Source organism: Anolis carolinensis, chromosome 3, assembly GCF_035594765.1.
Source record: "Anolis carolinensis isolate JA03-04 chromosome 3, rAnoCar3.1.pri, whole genome shotgun sequence".
NCBI classification, from domain to species: Eukaryota; Metazoa; Chordata; class Lepidosauria; order Squamata; family Dactyloidae; genus Anolis; species Anolis carolinensis.
The window spans coordinates 195,770,507-195,795,642 of NC_085843.1; the positions used below are offsets into that span (position 1 = coordinate 195,770,507).

At 38.9% G+C, this 25,136-nt stretch overlaps 1 protein-coding gene across 1 annotated transcript; it reads right to left on the reverse strand.

The window, feature by feature from the left end:
* Positions 1-917: 917 nt before the first annotated feature.
* On the reverse strand, positions 918-24,134 carry oat (ornithine aminotransferase). The gene is made up of 10 exons (XM_008106737.3): positions 23,984-24,134; positions 15,967-16,177; positions 10,102-10,326; positions 9,255-9,350; positions 9,013-9,140; positions 7,903-8,025; positions 6,750-6,878; positions 5,703-5,816; positions 3,207-3,351; positions 918-1,438 (listed from the first exon to the last, which is right to left on the reverse strand). Exons 2-10 carry the CDS (start codon positions 16,160-16,162, stop codon positions 1,278-1,280), a joined length of 1,317 nt encoding a protein of 438 aa, XP_008104944.2. The 5' UTR covers positions 16,163-16,177; positions 23,984-24,134; the 3' UTR covers positions 918-1,277.
* Between the last annotated feature and the right edge of the window lie 1,002 nt (positions 24,135-25,136).

The window sequence follows — 25,136 nt, forward strand, 5'->3', positions numbered from 1 at the left end:
GCAAAAAGTATCTGCTTGTTACAGTCACAAAACATTAACCATTGTGATACTCTGTTTCAGCATTTCTTAACCTGGGAGTCAGGACCCTGGGGAGGTCACAAGAGGGGTTCAAAAATGTTGCCAAAGACCAGTATTTTCTGTTGGTCATGGGTGTTCTGTGTGGGAAGTTTGGCACAATTCTATCATTGGTGGGGTTCAAGAGGCTCTTTGATTGTAGGTGAACTATAAGTCCCAGCAACTACAACTCCCAAATGTCAAGGTCTATTTCCCACAAACCCCACGAGTGTTCAAATCTGGGCATATTGAGTATTTGTGCCAAGTTTGGTCCAGATCCATCATTGTTTGAGCCCACAGTGCTCTCTGGATGTAGGTGAACTACAACTCCAAAACTCAAGGTCATTGCCCATCAAACCCTTCCAGTATTTTCTGTTGGTCATGGGAATTCTGCGTGCCAAGACTGGTTCAATTCCATCGTTGGTGGAGTTCAGAATACTCTCTGATTGTAGGTAAACTATAAATCCCAGCAACTAGAACTCTCAAATGACAAAATCAATACCCCCCCCCCCAACTCCACCAATATTCAAATGTGGGTGTATCGGGTATTTGTGCCAAATTTGGTCCAGTGAGTGAAAACACATCCTGCATATCAGATATTTACATTATGATTCATAACAGTAGCAAAATGAGTTATGAAGTAGCAACAAAAATAAATTTATGGTTAGGGATCACCACAACATTAAGGGGTCGCGGCATCAGGAAGGTTGAAAACCACTGCTCTATTTGATCAATTTTTAAGAATAAAAAAAGGTAGAAAATGCCACCATTCTTAATTGTTAGACTTTCTGACAGAATAAAGTCTTTAGAACCAACAATAAAATTTCACTCCTCCGCTCAGCACCAAAGAGTAAAAGACAAGCTTCTGAAGATAATTTTAATAGCTTCAAGATGATATTTGGTACATTAGAGATATATATAATTTATCCTTTGGATGAAATGTAAGGAGCCGTCCATAAACAGTTCATATCCATAATTCATTCGAAGACACTTAAAACCAATTTTCCAAAATGACAATACAGTTAAAAACCAATTCAATTATTTGCTTTTTTCCACCAATAAAAAAAGTTGAGGCTATTTTATATCCGAAGTCTTGAGTTTTTGTCATCCCACAAGATGAAAAATATCAGACTTCGGAAAGAAGGGAAAGAGAGGGCTCCAAAACATGGTTCTTCAGAGTTGGGCTAGGAATCCACTTGCAGCGCGCCTTGAACTGAGCACCTTCAGAAAGACAAAATGGTCTTGTGGATAATTTCAATGCACTCTCTGATCTCGTCTTCCTTGATCACGAGAGGCGGAGCTAAGCGGATGATATCGCCATGAGTCGGCTTGGCCAGGAGTCCATTGTCACGGAGTCGCAGACACACTTTCCAGGCATCATAGTCTTGGGGAAGGGAGGAAAGTATAAAAAAAGATACAAACAATTAGAAAGCTGCTTCAAAGGCAATTAAAATTATATCTTAATATGAAGCATGCAAGAGCTATGTTGCAAATCTGCTTTGTTTTCAGTTAAGAAGAGGAATGTGTTCAAAACCATTACTACTACTAAACAACATATTTTCTGTTTTTTCATTTTTTTCTTCTTTTTTATCTTTTTTATTTTTTATTATTTTTTGGCATTTCTTTTTAATGTAAATAATGCTTCTTTTAATCCCTCTGAACCTACACCCCCTAATTTTCTGAAATAAAAATTATTTGGAAAAAAAAACATTACTACTAAACCGTCTTGAAGGAATATATTTCAAATGTCTACGTGAAAATATCTGTGACTTATTTTGTTTCAGTGCTGTGCATGTCAATATTGGTTTATAACACAGTCCAACAAACAGGAAAAGTGTCTTGATTTTTAGACCTATTCCTGGAGTTATCTGGGGCGCTGATTCAGAAAATTGCATTGGATGGACCACATCAGCTCTAGTTTCTTAGATATAGTTATCATGATTTCTTATGAATAAGCAGATGAAGACTGGTATATGACAAATGTTCTATATCTCAAAAGCTAGAACTGATAGGGGGATACTGATGCTATTTTTGGAAACAGTAGGTCAAATATACCCACAAATAGGTGTAACATTTGAGACAAGTGTTGGCCAGTGTAATGATAATGTTACACCTTATTATGGTTCACTAATATATTCCACTTAGAATCTAATGCAGCATCAAATTTAATATGTACCTCAATTTTCAAAACCTTGCAACCAAAAAAAAGGATTCGCTGCTGAATGCACTATGCAGCATCTCTCTCCCGCCCAGCCAGTTTATCTTTATATGAGGATGTGGGTGGGATTTTGGGAGGATGGTCTGTTTTAAATGTAATTTTAATTGTATATATTGTATTTTAATTGAATTTTAACCTTATATCCACCTACACCGTATTATTTCATTGTTTTCTCATTTTTGTATTGCGATTTTTTAAACTATGAAAAAGTGTGGGATTGTTAGCCACCTTGAGTCTCTGTCGTGTCTCCCACAGAGGTTTTTATTGTGTGTTTTTTTTGTTAAGTCTCAGTTGTTCCCTTAGTTAGAATGGATTCAGTTCCCTTTTGTATAGTTTTCTGTGGGAGGGAACCTTAATTATGCTGTCCCTTTATGAACCCCCCCCCCCCCCAGAGCAGGAGATTGTAGTCCTCCTCAGCAACTCCTTCGCAGTTAGTCAGTCTAAGGGTGCCAAGGAGTCTAGAGGCTACAATGTCTTCCACGTCTTAGGTTAAGGAAATTCATTTTAAGACGTCAAAGTTTAAGGAGCCAAAAGTTGAAGAAATTAAGTTTAAGACTTGGAAAAACAAACTTTAAATATTAAGGAACCAAGTCTGCAGTTTAAAGCAGAAAAGAGACTTAAACAGGAGGTGTTAACAGACGCCAAAGCCAGACAAAAGACACAGAAAAGAGGCTAGAAAGATCTCTTTGGAAAAAATCAAGAGAAACCCAGTTAAGCTTGAAGCTTCCATCTATTCCTTCAAGTAATTGTTTGTTAGTCAGATCCTGGGAGGAGTTAGGGTACTGGTCTTAAATACAGTTAAATTACATCACGGCTATAGATGGATGGAATACTGTGCTACTGAATGGGATTCAAAGAATTTTCTCTCAAGACTATAAATGTGCCTTTGTAATCATACCAATGCATTGTAACGAGATATAAAATATAGCCTCACCTTTAGTTTCGCGAATAACAATAGCATTTAGTAATCCTTTTCCTCTGACATTAGTCACAACATCTGATGGTGTCTTCATAAGCTCATTCCTTAATAAATTGCCCATGGTTTCTGCATTTTTCACCAGCTCTTCTTCTTCAATCACCTGCAGCAGTTGGAAATAAGGCAGAAAAGGATGAATGATGTGCAGTCACGGCAACAATGAAAATAGTATACGTGTCTTACAAGAACATCCCTAACCATCTGATTCAAGAATGAAGATACCCTATTTACTCGAATCTAATGCTAAATTATCATGCCAACATGTAAGTGCAAGTTAAATTCACGTCATACATTAATCTTAGTGTTGAGCCAAAGTCAAAGGGGAAGATGCTTCTGAAGCAGCTGAACATCCCCTTTGCAAGAAGTCACCCCTAATTTCATGTCCATGGCGCAATACTATGCAATGATGGGATTTGTAGTTTGGTGAAGCATCAGTATCATTTGATAGAGAAGGTTCAAGACCTTGTCAAGCTTCAGCTCCCATGACTCCATAGTATTTTTGAACCAAGGCCGTTAAAGTGGATTCATTCTACAGCATAGATACACCCAAAGATTTTCCTTTCCATTTCTGGAAGCTTTGGTGTTCTAAATTATAAAGTACATTTTGCTGCTGCATATTATATTTGGCATCAAACACCATTTTTGACTCCAGGGTTTTGAAAACTGAGATGTGCATTAGTTTCAATGGCACATTAGACTCGAGTAAACACGGATAAAAGGTAAAAGTAAAGGTTTCCCCTGACGTTAAGTCCAGTCATGTCTGACTCTGTGGGTTGGTGCTCATCTCCATTTCTAAGCTGAAGAGCCGGCGCTGTCCGTAGACACCTCCAAGGTCATGTGGCCGGCATGACTGCATGGAGCGCCGTTACCTTCCCGCCGGTGCGGTACTTATTGATCTGCTCACATTGGCATGTTTTCGAACTGCTAGGTTAGCAGGAGCTGGAGCTAACAGTGGGCGCTCACACCGCTCCCGGGGTTTGAACCTGGGACCTTTCGGTCTGCACGTTCAGCAGCTCAGTGCTTTAACACACTTCGCCACCGGGGCTCCTTTATTCCCTCAAATTGCAGGGGTTAATATCGTATAAACTTGAAAATAAATATAAAAGACCACCATGTCCATTTTGAGCCGGCCCACAGTTACCTGAAGATGAGGATATACCCAAACACCATTAAATTAATTGACTTGTAGTCCAAGCATAAAGTCACCCTGGAGAATGAAATTCCTAGAAGTGTCATCTCTAGGAATTTGCTAGGCCTGTTAGGATGACTTTGTGGTAACGCATACCACAGAATCACCAGGCAAACCTAGCAAATTCCTAGAGAGACCATTTTCCCCAGGTTCAGTAGGTGAAACCAGAGATCTGGGTTCCACAGGTACATGGGTCTAACTGTTTTCAGTTCTGAAATCAAACAAATATAAAAAGATAGATTGTTCTTTAGTAGTATCTATTTAACAACTACAAGAATCCACAAAAAGGACAAGATTAGAAAAATAAGCAGTCCTCAGAAGTTTTTGATATGTTTAAGAATTGCAGTGTGTTGTGGATAGTAATTAGATGAATTATATAAAAACTCTTGTTGGCAGAGTAGGGAGATGGATGTTTCTCTCTTCCCCTGCAACTCAGTCCCTGGAATGTTGGGGCTATTCAGCTTCTTTCTTTATGTATATTTCTTTTTCATTCTTTATTAAGTATTGTAAAATCTCCAAAAATGTTAAAAATAATACAAATATCTGATCTCACCTTCTATACACCAACCCTCTCATTACTCACACAGCATTATAAAAATACAGCACTGTCAGTTCTATTACTTCTACATTATTCTAATTTTATCAATTACATATAATTATTATAATGTGTTTATTAATAGCTCAACCACAATTTTTCTTGGGCGGTGGTTTAAATTTGGCATTGCTTTTGCACATGAAGCGAATAAATGGTATCCAAACACTATCAAATAGATTTTCTTTCAATTCTCCTTTTGCTAATCTTAATTTATAGGTTACCTTTTCCAATAAAGCTATCGCCCACATCCTGTTTAACCTAATCTTTATTGTCATATTCTCTAACTTTTTCCAGGTTTTCACTATTTTGAGAATTTTATTTATCGGATCCTTAGCCTCACTTTCAAATACAGAGAACACTAATAGAGCTCCCCTGAAATGTATTGCTTCTCCTACTATTTGGCTTACTCAGACTCTTTGAGGGAGCAAGGAAGAAAGCAGGCTTAACCTTTTGATGTACTCTCCTCGAGAAAGAGTTCTGCCTTTGAAATGTATTAGGAATTTTAAGAAACAATTATTTTAAGAAATATATTGATGTATTTATTGGTTGGTTGGCAATCCTGCTTTACAGATGCTACCATATATAGTGGTCCTTTTCGGAGAAGGATTGAGCAAGTTTAAGAAACTCAATTAATCAAATCCCACCTATTCATAGCATTTTGAAAACCTACCTCAAGTGAAGCCATAGCCACTCGACAGGCCAATGGGTTTCCTCCATATGTAGAACCATGTTCACCAGGTTTTATGCTAAGCATGATTTCATCATCGCATAACACTGCAGAAACCTGTAAGACAACAAGCCTTCAAATAAGATTTTTTTACTGCTGCAAAACATCACAGAAGTATACCTATACAATGTTATTCATATATTTTGTGACTTACCACCACCACAACTACTGAGGCATGAACACAAAACAGCTTATTTTTATGTCCTATTGCCTTCTACTTTATGTATTTCTAAGAAAATGAGAGTTCAACTGCAGTGCAAGTTGTTGCAGTTATCCGTTCACTATAGTTAGTATGTATTTACTGTTTGAAAACTTACACTATGCTATGTTCTCTGTAATTATTTAGTCCACAGGGTCCTTTTCACCATTTTTATGTAGGCAATAACGGAACATTTTACTTCTCTTGGGATTTTTACAAGATTTGTCATTGGGCATCCTTTTGCTTTCAGGGCTTTAAAAACTACATTAACAACATTATGTCACAGAAAGATGGCTGCAGGCCAGTTAATGTCTAAAAGGCTGCATGGAAAACCTTACAAATATTATCTTAAGAATATAACAGTTCTGCCAAGGATACAGGAACACAAAGCAACACTCTTTAGAGATAGCATTGTGTTGGATCCCTTCCTACATTGCTTTTTTTTTTAACTAAAAAGGGAATGATTTACTGAAGCACTACCATGACATAACAGCATGATGTTGGAATATAACTCTAAGTGATTCCACTATATTCCTAGTTCACTAAGGACCTTTCTACACAACCATATAATCCAAAATATCAAGGCAGAAAATCCCACAATATCTGCTTTGAACTGGATTAACTGAGTCCACGCTGCCATATATTCCAGTTCAAAGCAGAAAATGTAGGATTTTATTCAGCTGTATGGAAGGGGCGTCAATGAGTAGCTCTTTCCTTGGGCTAGTTCTTGATTAGACAAAAGCTGCAGAAAGAAATTCAAATTCAATTCTTCGAAAAGAACCCATACTTACAGGATAGACACCACCAGACAGGGCTTTGCCGAGTAAGATGAGATCTGGTCTAACATTTTCATGATCAACAGCCAGCATTTTTCCAGTCCTAGCTAAACCAGTCTGAATTTCATCCGCAATAAAGAGAACCTGTTTTGTTTTCAAAAGGATGAATGTATAACATTACATTTAAAGAGAAATACCTCCTTCGTATAGTAACTTTATCCCAACATTCCCATTCTTGCAGACATTAAATATGAACTTTTAATAAACAAACTCCAGTGTTTAAGGGCTACTAAACATCAGCAGCATCACATAACACCTGCACACTTTTAATGAAGGCCTGAAGTCCATGACAAGAAATATTAGGTAGGTGAGAATGTCCAAGGATATTAATTCCCTGTTGCTGTAAAGCCTTTTGCTCAAATGCACAGGACAGTCACCATTTCCACTTCCCAAAGTGCCAGAGAACAACTCAAATGCAAATGGAAATCTGGTCATAGGAGACCCTTGGTCACATCACTAACCTGTGTTTATATTTATCTGGCCTTTAGTGTATCCTAAAGTCCAAGGAGAGAGCATATTATAAAAATTCCACAAGGCAAACTTTACCACTGTTGTACCAAAAGGTAAACAGAGTTGTTATCTCAAAGTAACCCTATTGACAGGCTGAGGAAATAAAGAGTAGTTGGCCAAAAGTGGGATAAAGTCCAAATTTAAAGGGTACACAGAGCATAATCCAGTGATTTTACTGTCTACTCAAGACAGACATAAGACTGATAAGGTAGCAAGGCTTGAGCAATGGCTCAGATTTCAGATAACTACTCTACCAAAGCAAAGCCGACATTGCTAGTGAGAAGAAAGAAATAATACTGATTTCTCCAAAAATCCCACAGATTACACACTACAAACCATATATAACAAATTCATAAATTAAAACATTATACCATTAAAAATTCCCTGACCCTCAGGCCACTAAGATTATCCATTAAAACGGTTATACTAGAATCCTAAAAACCTCATTTCTTTAAGGCCGTGTAAAAGAACTGCCAGGTCCAAAATAGCATTAAAAATTGTCCATATTCATCCACTAATTAGAAGACTATATTCATTAATTAGAAGACTGGAGCACTCTGTGGTGCTTAATTATTCTCATTTTGTTGTAGTGACTCACATTGTGCTTTGTGCAAAGTTCCCGCACACCTGTTAAATAACCTTTATCAGGAACAATCACACCAGCTTCACCCTGAATGGGTTCCACCATGAAGGCTGCTACATTTGGATCCTGAAGTGCATGCTAAAGGAGAAGCAGAGAAAATAAAATTACTGAACATAACAACAAAGAGATATTATTTCCACAAAGACTGTGGAATTATTTCCACCAGTGCCCTATATGAGTGTGACAAGACCAGAAATGGAAGCTAAAGGAAAAATGCCAAAAGGTCATGAAGGAAGGATGAAGAAGAAAAGTTGGCCACTCAGAACCAGCAGAATTTGTCTGCTTTCTTTCACTGCCGCTGCATGACCTTGGATGAAGTGTAGGGCACCAACTTCTATACCTGCCTGCTTAAATTGATCTCATGTGATGAGTATGTGAGAAAGACTAACACACCTTGACTTACACCCTTGCCTAGATATGTTAAACCTTGACTAGATACTGGAATTGACTTCAGTCTGTTGGTTGCCGCATATAATCTCATTTTTCGATGAGGTTTTAGCTATTAGTTTTTAGATGTTTTTATCCAGTGATAAATTTATATTATGCATTTATGTTTGTATAGCTCATTTAAGTTTCATCCTTAGTTATTTTTGTCTGTTTTAAGTTTAAAGTTAGGTTGTTTTAAATTGCTTCATGTGGTCTGTTTTGGTGTAATTTGTCTGTATGTTTTTCCTTTCTGGACTTGAATGTTTGCCATATATGTTGGAAACCGCCCTGAGTCCCTTCGGGGAGATATGGCAGTCTACAAATAAAGTTGTGTTGTTGTTGTTGTTGTTGTTATTCTGATTGTAAACTGCTACAGGGTTTTTTATTATTATTCCAACACCACAAGCATATGCTCCTTCTATGTCAAAATATGAATTTGCTTGAGAATAATAGAAAGGTGATTTTAACACTGGCAGTTGTCATTTCAGCAAATCTAATGGCACTACTATCATTTATTAACCACATTTTCATACTGTTATTTAATTAGACCCTAAAAAAGTAAAAGAAAACAAAAAGTGCACGGATTTATTTATTTATTTTTAAAGAATGTGGGTTTACAGAATGGGAATTGGGAAGTACCTCAAGAGCTGGCAAGTCATTGTATGGAATAACTTCAAAACCTGGCATAAATGGGCCAAAACCATCATAGCTTGAAGGATCTGTAGAACTTGAGATAGCCGAGAGAGTTCTTCCCCAGAAGTTGCCAGCTGGCATGAAAAAGAGAAAGAAATTCAATACAGAGAACCTTCATAATCAATATTTTACAAATGTACACAGCCCAACTATAGATTCAGTTCTTGCAGTATTGAGCTCAGACATACCTGCAAAAAGGATCTTTGCATTGTATTTTGGAATTCCCTTCACTGTATAAGCCCATTTACGAGCCAGCTTACATGCTGTTTCTCCAGCCTCCACACCTAAGACAAAAAAGTGCATACAATAGAAAGGAGTTTAGAGATGGTAGATGACAGTCAGAAGCCATGTCATTGCCTACCCAAGAGGTATAAATGCAGAACAAAAACACTCCTAATGGATATTGCAGGAAGGGTATTGGGGGATGTAACTTTAGTTGCCAAGGGTGGTAAAAAATTAAAACGAGAAACTATTGCTATTTCTCCTACCTACAAAAAAACCCCCCAGCTCTATAACTTTTCTCTAATTGGAACACATAGCCAATGACACAGGGAATATTTGGAATATACAAGTGTTACACCCATATAACACTATGTAACAAGATTTGAAAAAAAATCTGTTACTGGTTTAAAAGTGTTATTTCCTGTTTAATTGTGAGGTACTTACTTTGAAAGTAGTTGTTTTGTTTTTGTGGCTGCCACAAACTATGTTGAATTGGCTGAGACTCTATGAGATATTCATTGAAAAACTATAGCAAAATTTGCTGAAGGATGTCCCGCAGAAACAAAGTTTTTTGCAGTTTAATAAACCTTTTCCACGTTTTTATGATAAAACCAATTAGGAAATCACATTTATAACCCAGGAACAAAAACTGTTACATAGAGTAATTAATGGCAGGAACCTCTCATAGCAAGCTCAAGACAAGCACATCAAATCTCAAGCATGTTCAAATTTCAAGAATCCATAACTGTCTGTTATCACGTTCCACTTAAGTAACACAAACATACATAATTTTTGAAGGACAAGGGATTTTACCTGTGTTCATTGGAAGAACCTTGTTGTACTTGAACATCTTAGTGATGTACTCTTCATATTCACCAAGCACATCATTGTAAAATGCTCTTGAGGTAAGGGTAAGTTTTTCACTCTGGGACTTCAGGGCAGCTACAATCTTTGGATGACAATGCCCTTGATTGACAGCACTGTACGCACTTAAAAAGTCAAAGTACCTTTTGCCTTCGACATCCCACACATAAACACCTGGAAGAAATCAGAAAAGGAAAGTTAAGCTACTAGGGAAATACCAACAGGATACATCCTGTACATAAACAAAACAATTTTAGAACATCGTCATCATCATCATCATCATCATCATCATCATCATCATCATCATCATTATTTTGACAAATTAAAGTCACAGAGGGCTGTGCAGAGATATAAAATACAGGATAAATGTTAGCTAAATACATTTCTGCAAAGCAACCTTTCTATATAGATACATGCACGGTGTTATGGTCTGGATGCTGGATGATGATTCTGGAAACCAAGGTTCAGATCCCAGCTCAGCCATGGAATCTCAATGGGTGATCTTGAGCAGCTCACATTATCTCATCCTCTTAAAAAAGGCAAAACTCTGAACAAATCTTGCCAGGAAAACCATGTGATATGGCAAACCTAAGTTGAACCTAAATCGGAAATTATATGAAGGCACACAACAACAACAAAATGTTCTACACAGAATGGCTGCTTTGGAAAATCTTAATCATTGGGATATAATTCAGATTTCTTCCATTCCCAGACAGCTTTATAGAGGTTTAGTATTAAGGTTCAATTTCCACAAGCTAAGAAGTATGATTCTGTATTCACAGAGAAATGCAAAAATTAGAAAGTAAGTCACTTATAGATTTTAAGACACAAGAGTGGCTAATGTGACAAATATTATAGTAACAATAAGAACAGACTGATGTTTAAAAGCATTAACTGCTTGAATTCAGCTCATGATATTATCCTCTTCCCTTGCTGATAGACACCATGCTTTAAACAATCAAATAATTATTCAGTTAATTTTGCACTGCTAGCGCTAACCCCAGAATATGCTTTTGGCATTGATTATGCTGTGATAAGAACTACTGTGGAAAAGTTAACTTAATCTCGAAAACGATATACATATCACATTTGTATGCTAGGCAGTTTCATGAAAACAGGAATGAAGTGATCTTTCTGGGTGCCAGTTTGCAAACAATTGACACCAGTCATTTTACAAACAAACGAACAAACAAAAGAAGATGTTTTCTAAGTTGACAATTAACCAAAAGCTTCACCTGATGTGATGAGCAGGTTTTCTACTGATGCAACACTAGCAATTTCTGCTCAATCTACCTAAGGTAAAAACAAGAATGAACTCATTCGCAAAGGGATATTACAGCATATTTGAAACTAACTTTAGTGAACATACGTCTACGATCCCTTTCATGCTGATCCAGATTAACACAGCTGTCTTTTACAAAAATAAACTTGCAAGAGACAACAATAAACTCATGGATAAACTCACATATTAAAATGATGAAACCTTCTTGAGGTCAGTGGGGTGGAGCCAAAAGAAGACAGATTACATTCAAATTTCTAAGGTGAACAGAAGGCTACACAGCTGCCTCCTTTACTTCCTACCCAACGTGATAGGTTTCACCAGGCTGCAAGATGCCAAGATGAACCAACTGTTTACTTACCCTCAAGGAAGCACTCGATATGGTTATACATTACTTTGGTATACTTACTATCTGTCAAACACATGTTCGCTGAGGTAATATTGCCTTACGAAACTATTAATTTGCAGCTATAAACCAATAAAGAAGTTGGCCTGTAAAGCATTTCCAGGCACTTCGCTCCAAGCTTTAATCTAGCATTATGAGGTTACATAGTAGCAAGAACACAGTTAGACTTTGACACTCTTTAAGCTTCTAATTAGATTAAATATTAGATTTGTTGAAGCTTGCTGAGCGCAATAAAATTTCAGAGACAAGTCTAGTTTGGCAAACAGCTAGGACCCAAATACTGGAAAGCTCCTTAACATCAAGAGATAACAAGGAAGTCATCAACCACTTGTTTCCAACAATGGGGGCATTGCTGGCAATGCAGCGTTTTTGGCGATGCTGCGCAGCTGCGGAAAGGGGGAAGGTTTGATGACGGAGGCGGCAGAATTTAGTGGGGAAGGAGTTTCCAAGCTCATTTATCGCTATGATAAGTGCCTAGATTTGAATGGCGACTACGTGAGATGTGGTATTTGGGTGTGGCTTTCAACTGCATATGGTAAATGTTTTCTCCTATACTTTGTTCATTTTTAATTCCAAAACATAATCTACTTTCTGGATAACCCTTGTAATTATGAACAGCCGCATTGGCCAGATATGAATATTGCCTTCTCAATGGCTCATCTGAGCAGGAGCAGGTCATTTTAACATGTGAACTTACTTATCCAACATCTTGGCTTAACATCTCTTGTTCTATCACTGTCAATTTTTCTAAGATTTTCTACTTACTTACTCTTGCTCCAATGTATAATAGCTTTTACAATAATAGTCCTTGACCAAGGCCTTTTGTTTTCCATCGTAAAGCATGAACTTGTAAGCATCATTATTTTCTTCATGATGGCAACAAAGAAATGCTAGCACACATATGCAAAAAGAGGAACAGTGAATCTTTGGCCCCTTTTACACTTCCTTATAATCCAGATTATCAAAGCAGATAATCCACATTATTTGCTTTGAACTGGATTATGTGAATCTACACTGCCATATAATCCAATTCAAAGCAGATAATCTGGATTTTATATGGCAGTGTAGAAGGGGCCAAAGATTCAGCTCTCTTCTCTATATGTGCATATGTGTAACTGAGATAAGTAGTGAAGGCAAATATTTGTTCAAGGGATGTTTTTATGTATTTATTTATTTATTAGACTTGTATACCGCTACTCCCAGTTTGGCTCGGAGTGATTTACAGAAATAGATTAAAACAATACACTTCGCTTTAAAATAACACTAAAAACAATAAAAACAACAATAAAAACAGACATAGCCCAGAGTTTTTCACCCATTGAAAGCTTGTTATAAATAAAGTTTTGTGTGTATGTAACATGTTAAATGGTCTTAAGAAGAAAGGTAAATGGGCATGCATGCATCATGTCATGCAGGACAAATTCTGAATTTAGATCACTCCCCACAAGAGAAAACATGCCTCTTCAGAACACACGCAATGAGGAGACACATTAGCACTGCACTATCTTCAATATTTATTTCATATACAACACTAGCTGTGCCCGGCCACCCGTTGCTGTGGCAAAGTGGTGGGGGTATTGGTTAAAAATTGTTGTGTAATTTTTATTTGACTTTATTTGCATTTTTTATTAATTTTATTGTAAGTTATATTTTATTTATTATATTTTATTATTTTCTTGTATTATTTTTAGTTATTTTCTGTTATTATAATATGTTATTGTATTAATTTTTTAGTGTTTTTTATTATTTTTTATTGGGTTACTAGGAGACCAAGTTGGAGGAGCTTAGCCTTCTAACTGGCAACAATTGGATAAAAGCAATTATTCCTCTCTCTCTAATTAGGACTTTATTTTTCTTTTCTTTTTGTTGTATCAACCTAGAGGCATGGATGATGGGTTGTGTTATCAAATTTCGAGGTTGGGGGGCCTGTAGTTTTGTTGTTTTGTGGGTCGCCATGATGCCATCACTCTTTTATATATATATAGATTTGCATGCACTCAGCTCAGAAACCTAGTGGGCTGGCATTAGACTAATGGGTGAAATGCATTTCTCGGACCAGATACTATGTTTTCCTAGCCTGATTAGTTTTCCCTTGTTTGGGTGTTGTTTTTTTGAGAGGGTCTGACAAAGGTCGAAAAGAGCAAAGCCAACACAGAAGAATAATATTTTTACAAGCCACAGGAATCAGACAACGTAATTTAATTCTCTCTCCTTTGCAACCCAAAGGAAATTTGACCTTTTACATTACACACTCAGAACTTTCCAGGATTTAAAGGAATTGATATCATCCCCACTGAGCTGGTCCTAAATGCTAAGCGATACTATGTTAGCCAGAAATAGAGTAAGAGTCACAGATCCATTTCAGAAAGTTGCAGCTGTAGGCTGCTCCTCACAACTCTTACAAAATTACGTCATACCCCGTCAGTAACAAAAAGACCAGCAAACATACAGAATACCTTTGCTGGCCTCTGCTATATATCTCATGAATTATACAAGCCTGTGTTCTGATCATACAATCAAAACAATTCTTAACTTGGTATACTGACTGCAGGCTATTGTTTCCCCCACCCTGCCAAGCTTCCTCAAAACCCACACTATTAGTTTTTGGTAACAAAACATAGTGCTGAATTTGGGCCGCAAACAGTAAAGAGCAACATAAACAACCAGAAAATGCTTGTTTAGAAAGAAGTATGATCAATTCTGCACTGAATTTCAGTGACAGAAAGGGTAGAGCCCAGAGTGGGGCTTATAAAGGGCAAAACTCAGTGTCACCCAGCCTCCAAAGTTGTTTACTTCTATTCTAGCCAGTCTCTGGATCATAACCAGAGGGGAATAAAGAATCTATAATAATGAATACTCCACATGATGAGCATTATCTTGTCTTATCCTCCCCATAAGTTAATCTTCTCCATCCCCTTGATTCTTATAGAAGCAAACTGGGAGAAATGAACATATGAACATACATGTTAGGAGGTATGGGTGTGTAAAATATCGTTTTGGTGTCCTGGATTCCCAGAATCCGCTCATGTAGGTTTTTTTAAAAAAATCTTATGGTAAAAACTTTTTAAATTTCCCCAAAATTAGTGGATTGCTGAAACGTTCTGAAACTTGGCAGCCTTGCAGTTGTAAATATGGTCTACAAGTGAGATAGGTTTCATGCAGATAGGCCTAAAAATGACAGCAAAACAAGCCTCTAATATATTTCCAGCACGGAAACAGAAACCTCTCCTGAATTCAGGAAGTTCCCTAAAAACAGAACGGGGGGGGGGGGGGGGGGGGCAGCCGAAAACGGCACAGAGTTTTCCCGAATTGCACACCTTTATTAGGAAAAAGAACTTCTATGAACAGGAGCACCCAGCTGGGACTCCCTTGGAAGCCAGCAGGAAGAAAAGCAGACAGATTGCACAAAGCCGGTGGGGGGGGGGGGAACATATTTTACTGGCATGCTGCAGTTCTTTCATCTTATTTTCATTCCACCTTGGAAATTTTTACAAAAAGACAATTGTGCCTAGGTCTATAACCAGGTCACTCTGGAGAAGAGCATGGCACTTTAATTCCCAAACAATAAAAAGTGGTCACTGGATAAGCAACCACTAATGACAAAAAAAAAGGCTTCTGGAGCCCCATCCCATGATTTGCAGTAGATAGCAAAAACTGAGATCGCAAGCATCAAGACTTTTATGAGGGATGTATCTGGTTTCTATTCTTACAGACATCTCAGCCAGACAAACATGAAAAGAAAGGAACATTAACAATACAGACGGCTCCCTGTCAACTCCTTCCTCCCACTCATTTCCCCACTTGCCACACTAGTATCACATATGAGTTCCTCTTTCCTCTCATATAGGAAAAAGGGCAGCTAGAGATTTGTCTGTGTTTCTTAGCTGGATAAAAGGCAAGTGAGTACTATAGATGTTTGGAGAGTCAGCCGTCTCTTTCTACTGAACAAACAAGCCTGAGCAGAGAGAAAAGATGTCCAGCAGCTACAGTGTTCCACATTTTCTTTTCTGCAAAGAAATATCCCTATGGTAGTGAGTGAGGGTGGATTCCTCACTGGGTGGATTGTGGTTGAATAAAATAATATAGTGCATGGCATGCCTTAAAAATACTATAGTTTAAAAATAAATACCTTTTCCTTTTTCGAGTGCAACTGGAAGTGGGTGGTAGTTATGCGCACCATACTTGGCCTCTCGCTCATATATATATTCGGGTGAACAGCCTTGGATTGTTTTCTTTGTTGCAACTGATGTGGCTGAAGTCACAGAAGCATGAACACCCCGACGGAGAACAGCAAGTGATTGGGGATGAGCCAGTTTGGAAAACATGATTACAGTGTACTTCTGAAAACAGAAAAGTTTGTATCAAAAAACCAACCAAGAGACCTTTAGAGATATAGAAGTTTCAGTAAACCCAGACTGCAAATTCCTTAACATTTATAAACAGAACTCTAGAAAAACAGTTAACATAGTATTTTCAACAGTCTTCTTGTGATTAATACAACCAGGATCCTTGTGTAGTTTAGAAAGAAAATTCTAACACAAGCCCCATCTACGCTGCCATATAATGTAGTTTGAAACTGCATTATATGGCCTATATAGGTAACAGGTAAACAGGGCCGTAGCCAGAAAAAAATTTCGGGAGGGGTTTTTAAAATTTCGGGGGGGGGGGGGGTTTAACCCCTAGCACACACCCCTCCCCGCTACAAACCTGTCAATATCTGCTTGAGATAGTGCCTGGAGGGACTCTTAAGGTTTTGTGTCTCATAGACTTAGCATGGGGATTTGGTTAACCAGTTAAAATTCATGAGTAAACCAGGTTTTTTTTATAACCTGAAAAATTTCGGGGGGGGGGGGGGTTGAACCCCTAAAACCACCCCCTCGCTACAGGCCTGCAGGTAAAGGTTTTCCCCTGACGTTAAGTCCAGTCGTGACCGACTCTGGGGGTTGGTGTTCATCTCCATTTCTAAGCCGAAGAGCCGGCGTTGTCCGTAGACACCTCCAAGGTCATGTGTACGGCATGACTGCATGGAGCGCCGTTACCTTCCCGCTGGAGTGGTACCTATTTATCTACTCACATTTGCATGTTTTCGAACTGCTAGGTTGGCAGGAGCTGGGGCTAGCAGCGGGCGCTCATTCCGCCTCTGGAATTTGAACCTGGGACCTTTCGGTCTGCAAGTTCAGCAGCTCAGCACTTTAACACGCTGCGCCACTACCAGGGGCCATATGGCCTATATAGACTCATATAATGCGGTCAAACTGCATTATATGTCTAAACTTATCATATAATACAGTTTCAAACTGCATTATATGGCAGTGTAGATGGGACCACAGGCTACAGCTCCTTCTTCATTGAGAAGGAGACAATTTTCCCCTGCTAAGAATCTCCAAATAAGCTCAATCTGAATTTTCCAAATGTTAGCTTGAAAATAATGGTCACTGTGAGAGAACTGAAATTGGGGGTTCCATTCCAAACTTCAGCCTGGAATGCTAATAATGACATATAAATACATGTTCACTAATAACAGCAATATATCTTAATAGAGATATCATCAGATATAGAAGTGGAGAAACTGAGTAATAAATTGATAAATTTATGAACAGGCATTTTTACAAATCTGAAAGTGACAAAGATGCACTCAGTCAAATGGAAGTGTGTCAAGTGGCCAAATTCAGCAGCCTAGAAAAGTGCAACTTTGTTCTACTTTGTTATCCCAAAGCAATTGCATTACATCCCCATTTCTATTCAGCTTGTTAAGTTCAACACAATCCCCCCTTCACTCCACATTCCAATTTATTAGTGCATCTGCACTGTAGAATTAAAGCAGATTGACTCCTAAACTGCTATGGTTTAGTACTATGAAATCATGATAGTTATAGTTTGGGGAGGCCCAGCACTCTTTAGCAGAGAAGGCAAAAGACCCTGTAAAACTACAATATATCAAGTAGCTTTCTGTTTGGTATCTTTGAAATCCATTTTACCTTCTGGAGGAACTACTAATGGAATAAATATCTGATGGAATAAAAATCAGTTCAAAGGCAGCTCAGTGCTCCAGAACAGAAATTTCTATACCTATAAGATATATTACTGAAATGTACATTCATAGGTGTGGCTTTAGCAAGTTGGAAAACCCCTGGGGAAGCAGAAAAGTTTAGTTATTTGAATTCCTAACATTCTGTTGCTGCTAACATCGTATTAGAGTACTTTTACAGGCTGCTGAACCTGGCTGCAAGTTTCCATATATGGAGCTTTGAAAGAACAATTAATCTGCATTACAATGCAAAAGATGTCACTAGACCACTACAACCTAACGACTAATCCAAAGAATTAACTTTCAATACCACTGTCTACTGTTTCATGACCTATAGGCGTAAATGTGACCATGCTAATGGAGCACCCAGTCAATTTATCCCAAAGGTAGTTAAAGGCTCTGATGCATGTTCACAAATATTTGGTTGAGATATTAAACATCAAAATAAATATCTTATTGTGGAAATGGTATGTTACAAGATTCTCAATTATCTCTCATGCCACTGGACAAGACCAGTTCTTTTCCAAGAAGGTTATTATCATACCTCTTTCATTTATTGCAGCCAAGTTGTTGCATGCAAGGCTGCTCTTAAACCTGACCTTGTTTGCAATGTGTGGGATCAACTGAAAGTTACATTTAACAATCTTTTACAGCACTAAAGACATGATAGATTAATAAGTCGAAGCAAAGCATTTATTTCTATATCTTTCCTCTGACAACATTTCAAGCTTTTCATTTCTGCCTGTATCTGTAGGGAAAGTTCACCAAAGCCTTTGATTCTGTTCCAATGCAAGTAAATTTTGGAGATGAGCCAATGAGAGGCAATGATTTGAACATTGGACTAAGATTGTGGGAAACCAGGGGTGCATCTATACCACATTAACAACTATGACTAAATGCTATGGAATTATAGGAGTTGTGGTTTTATAAGGTTTTCAACTTTCTCTATCAAAGAGAGTTAGTGCCTCACCAAACTACAAAACTCAGGATTCAACAGCACTGTGCCATGACACTTCAACTGGTGTCAAATGGCAATCATTCTACAATACAGATACATCCCTGGGTTCAAATAATATAATAATATCAGACATAAATCTCACTAGGATCATGCTCTCTCAGTATCAAAGGAAGGCAACTGTAAAATAAATTTTTGCAAGAATAGTTTCACCTTGGGACCACCATAAGTTGGAAATTATTCCAAGAAAACAACACCCTGTTTTGGAAGACCTTTCCAAGTTATTTCAGGCAGAAATCGATAGAATAAGATTCATAAGAGAGACATTATGTGGTGAGATTGGCCACAGCATGGAGGACTACACTGTTAATGCCCTACAAAACCAACATACCAAAAACTTATACAATTATAAAAAAAATATCAGAGAAATGTAAACAGCTATTCTTATTAATATTAACATTGCTAACATAGTTCCAATATGACATTTAGGCATTTCACAAAAAAAGAACAAATACTGCAGCCCATTAAGACTTGGAAGACGCCCAGACTTGAAATTGCATCACTCAAAGTTGCATCAGATGGAAATACTCTGTGTGATAGGACTGCACAGGACAGGCCCACAAACACACCCCTCAAAGAAAACATACTAGGAGAAATAGATGCTGTGATATAGTTTTTTTAAAATTGGATGGATGTTTTGATGTTATGAATGCAACTATAACCACAAGACTCTTATTCTAGATAGTGAGATTGTGATCTATTTAGTAACAATAATTGAGAATTATTGAACAGAATGCACTAGGATTGAATTCATTCTTCAGAAAACACTGATTTGGTTCACTACTCATATAACAGTTTTTATATACAGTAGAGTCTCACTTATCCAAGCCTCGCTTATCCAAGCCTCTGGATAATCCAAGCCATTTTTGTAGTCAATGTTTTCAATATATCGTGATATTTTGGTGCTAAATTCGTAAGTACAGTAATTACAACATAACATTACTGTGTATTGAACTACTTTTTCTGTCAAATTTGTTGTATAACATGATGTTTTGGTGCTTAATTTGTAAAATCATAACCTAATTTGATGTTTAATAGGCTTTTCCTTAATCCCTCCTTATTATCCAAGATATTCGCTTATCCAAGCTTCTGCCGGCCCCGTTTAGCTTGGATAAGTGAGACTCTACTGTGTGTGTGTGTGTGTGTGTGTGTGTGTATATATATATACACACACACACACACACACACATACTGTATACACACACCCCTATACTCTTTTGCAACAATGTTCATCAGCTGGAGGTTGTGAAGGCACTTCCTGTAAGAAATGGATCTGCCAGATGAAGAGCTTCCTCAAATTTTATTTTTCCTATTTAATTCTTGAATTTCAGAACCAGCTTTTCAAACTTATCACAATAGCAAACACAGACATACAGCTAGTTTCCACAGCAGAGAAATGTGATAATAATATTGACTGGAACGAGGAAAAGTGTAAAACTAGGCTCACATCATAGCAGGTAAAATAGGTTTGGTTCAGTGGGTCTCAGAAATACCAGGCTGAAGGAAACTCTATTTTTTAGGATGCTGGAGTCAATACAAAAAAGTTGCAGCACAGATTGTATATGCTCCTCTCCCCTTTGCTTTGTCAACAGGTTTCTCAAGTTTTGAAGTGTTTTACAAACCCACAAAAATCTTGCTTGGCAAGGAGTACCAATAGAACAAAAACATATCACTGGCAGCAACATTTCTATCAGATAAGTCAGGTTTTGAAAACTAATGTCCATTTCCATTCTGTGTTTTGTTTTATTGAAGAAAACCTGTTGTGCCCTTCAAGTCATTTCTGACCTATGGGGACTTTAAGGAGAACATTAATGTTTTCTTGGCAAGAGTTGATCATAATCACTTTTTTTGCTTCGAAAGAAACTATGTGGAGTCAGGTTGTTTTGCATCTTCCAAGTCATCTCCAACTTACGGACATCTTACGATGGGCTTCCTTGGCAAGAATTGTTCAGAGCAGATTTGTCTTTGCCTTTCTCTGAGGCAGAGATAGTGAGACTGGCTGAAGGTCACCCAGTGGGTTTCCATAGATTAGCAAAAAATCAACCATTCACCATAGTCTAAACCACACTGACTCTTGGAACCAGGTACTTTCCCCTGTAGTTGAGTCTACACTGTAGGATTAATACAATTTGATAGCATCATGTTACAATATTATAGAATCAAGGGAGTTGTAGTTTGACAAAGTATTTAGTCTTCTCAGCCAAAGAGGGCTGGGGCCTCACCAAACTACAAGTCTCATGATTCCATAGCACTGAGCCTTGGTCACTAAAGTGATGCCAAACTGCAATCATTTTGCAATAAAGAAGCACCCTGTATATCACTATGGTTCTATAGAGTTCTATATAGACAGGGAGGGCCCTTCTGCACAGCTGAATAAAATCCCCCATTTTCTGCTTTGAACTGAAATACATGGAAGTGTGGACTCAGATAACCCAGTTCAAAGCAGATATTATGGAATTTTCTGCCTTGATATTCTGGGTTATATGGCTGTTTACATTGCAATAGAAGCAATAACGGTTACGGTGAAAGCGACCATAGTGGAAGCTGCCAAAATGTGGTAGCTGGCAGGCAAAGGCACGGGAAGGGGGAAATTTGACCTGAATTGCAGGTGAAAACTGAGGAAACTATGAAAACTGAGGTGTCTACCACTGGTTAATCTAATCCAGTGGTTCCCACCCTGTGGTCCATGGACCACAAGTGGTCTCCAAGAACTAAAATATGAGCTTAACTATACCGTTAACTACACCACTGCAACAAGAGTGAAACCCTCTTATAGTGCCGAGGGAATGGGGATGTTGGGAGCGGAGAGGCTGATTACCCATGAAAGGCATGACAACAAGCTTCCTGACTGCTGCTTCTCCTCCTCCTCCTTCCCCCTAAGTGGAGCCATTCCATGTGGCGCCTTGATGTCTTCGTTTTTAAGCCTGTTCCTGGGGTTATTTGGGGTGCTGATTCAAAAAATTGAATTGGATAGACCACATCAGCTCTAGATTATTAAATATGGTTTTCTGTGGGTGAGCAGTTGGAGACTCCTGGATGGCATATATTTTGTATCAGAAACTAGGCTGATGAGGACAATCCAGTGCAATTTTCTGAATCAACACCCCAAATAACCAAACTGAATCTAAAATTGACCAAAAACTGACTGGTACTAATGTCGGAGAGCGGTCCCTGGTCAAAAAAAGGTTGTGAACCACTGATCTAATCCAAGCCCTGCCAAAGAAACAATGGAACAAAGAGAAGATGCTGTGTCAATTGACTTTATATTAACAAGACTGTTTCTGATGACCAAATGAAAGCTCAATTAGTGCAAAATCCACAGGCTCCATTGCCAGAATATGTATTTACTGTGGATAAGAAGAGACATCTAAGTTTTCAACTGAATTGGTTCAGCAGATTAACCTGGTTAGCCTACTCTTTTCATGTAAAAGATGGATTCTGTAAGTACTATGTAGTGTTTGGAGGAGAAATTGGAGGTAAAAGTGGTCATCAGAAGCTTGGTGTACTGGTTGCTAAATCATTTGTGTGGTGGAAAAATACAATAGAAGTCTTCAACAGACACTAAAGAAAAACAGAGTACCATCAGAACAAGTTGTGTTTGGCTGAAAACATATTGCTAATTGACAGTGGTAAACGTCTTGATGTAACCCATCACCATAGAATCATAGAGTTGGAAGAGACCTTGTGGGCCATCCAGCCCAACTCCCTGCCAAGAAGCAGGGAAATCGCATTCAAAGCACCCGACAGATGGCCATGCAGCCCATTTAATCTATTTATGCAGGCCAAAATCCCATTGGCTTTTTTAGCCACCACATCACATTGTTGGCTCATGTTTAACTCGTTGTCCACAAGGACTCCAAGATCTTTTTCACATGTACTGTTGTCAAGCCTGGTGTCCCCCATTCTGTATCTTTGCATTTCATCTTTTCTGCCTAAGTGGAATATCTTGCATTTGTCCCTGTTGAACTTCATTGGAAGTTCTGCTGAAATGGTTAAGATGTCCCTGGTTGGCATACTCATTTCATCTACAAGATGCAGTCTGTAAGTACTGTGTGGTGTTTGAAAGAGAAGTTGCGGGGGGGGGGGGGGTAAAGGTGGTCATCAGAAGCTTGGTACATTGGTTGCTAAACCATGTGTGCGATGGAAAAATGCAACAGAAGTCTTCAATAGACACCAAAAACAGAGTACCATCAGAACAACTTATGCTTGGCTTAAAGGTAAAGGTTTTCCCCTGACATTAAGTCCAGTCGTGACCGACTCTGGGGGTTGGTGCTCATCTCCATTTCTAAGCCGAAGAGCCAGCATTGTCTGTATACGCCTCCATGGTCATGTGGCTGGCATGACTGCATGGAGCACTGTCACCTAACTGCCGGAGCAGTACCTATTGATCTACTCACATTTGGCTGAAAACTTCTTGCAAATGTACAGTGGACATCCTGATGTAACTCGTCATCATTATAAAAGAAATTAAGAAGAAAACACAAAAAAATTCTGCCAATTGTGGAAACTATTGTCCTTTGTGGCCGAAAAGAACTGGCTTAAAGAGAAAACAATGATTCTGAATCTATGTCCTGCGAAGAACATTTGCATAAAGATGGTAATTTCAGGGGCATGTTGAGATCTCGTGCCAAATCAGGAGACACTGGCTTGAAAAGTCATCTGTGGGAGAGTTTCAACTCCTTCCAAGAAAAATTCTGGTTGAGAGAGACTATTCACAGTATTGAAGGGATGCTTAGGTTTTTATTTCTGATCAAAAGTGATATAGAATATTATAGATGCACCACTGTTAACTGCAATGGCTCAGTGCTATGGGAGTTGAAGTATGACAAGGCCTTTGGCCTTCTCTGACAAAAGGTGCTCGTGCCTCACCAAACTATAACTCCCAGGTTTCCATAGCCTTGAGCAAAAGAGAGTGAAGAGTGCATGAACCCTACAAGGTGGATGCACCCTCTATGGCACTATCAGAGTTCATTCAAAGCCTTGCCTTTCCCTGCCCGGGCCTTTCCTGGGCATCTCCCGGAAGAGAAAGGAAAGGAATCCCTTTGTCTGTCAGTCATCTCAACGTCATCCTCTGCCCCAAATCCCCCTCCTCCGCCATCTTACCTGTGTGGAGCCCCTTTCCTCTTCTCCCTCAGCCGCGAGCGCCCCGCTAAAAAAAAAGACAGCCCAGCCACGTCACAACCCTATTGACAACAAGCCCCGCCCCTTACCCCCATTGGCGCCTCCGCCGGCCCCGCTTCCTCCTCTTTCAACGCCAGCCGCGTCACGTCAACAAGCCCGCCCCCAGCCGGCGTGGCTTCCTATTGGCTGGCTGCTCCCCTGGCTCTGTCACTCATTGATGGCTTTGGCCTATTCTTTCCCCTCCCCGTTTCCAGTCAACCAGGCGCTGAGGTGTTTTTTTTTTCTGTCTCCTCGAAGGGAAATAGTTCTTCATTCTTCATAGGCGTTGGTCTCTATTCTAGTCCTAATCAAAACAATAGCCCCGCTTGTGGAGGATGCTGGACAATTGACATTTTCTATTTATTTTTTTTTCGTATCAGGAGCAACCTGAGTTGCTTCTGGTGTGAGAGAATTGGCCGTCTGCAAGGACGCTGCCCAGGGGACGCCCGGATGTTTTGATGTTTTTACCATCCTTGTGGGAGGCTTCTCTCATGTCCCCGCATGGAGCTGGAGCTGATAGAGGGAGCTCATCCGCGCTCTCCCCGGGTGGGATTCGAACCTGGCAGCCTTCAAGTCAGCAACCCAACCTTCAAGTCACAAGGCTTTATCCCTCTACGCTATCGGGGGCCAACATTTCATATTGTTCATCTCAGTGGGAAGGCGAAAATGCCTCAGCCCAAACTTTAAAGGAGCTCTTCGTGGTGCTGAATGCAATCCCACAAGGCCATTGTGCCCTCCCTCACACACAGCTGTGTAAAATCCACATTGAACTGGGTTATATGGCAATGTGGACTCAGATAACCCAGTTCAAAGCAGGTATTGTGGATTATCTGCCTTGATATTCAAAGGGCCTTTCCAGACAGTTGCTTTCAGTTACTTGCCTTCTTTACTTTTATGGCTGGCCTTTCAGTTACTTCTCTTCTTTGCCTTCATGGCTGACCTTTCAGTGTATTTCCTTGCCTTCTTTGGAGGGAAAGTCAAAGTCTTGCCTTTGTTGGAGTCCTCGTAGACAACAAGTTAAACGCCAACAATGTGATGCGGCAGGTTAAAAAGCCAATGGGATTTTGGCCTGCATCAATAGGAATCTAGTGTCTAG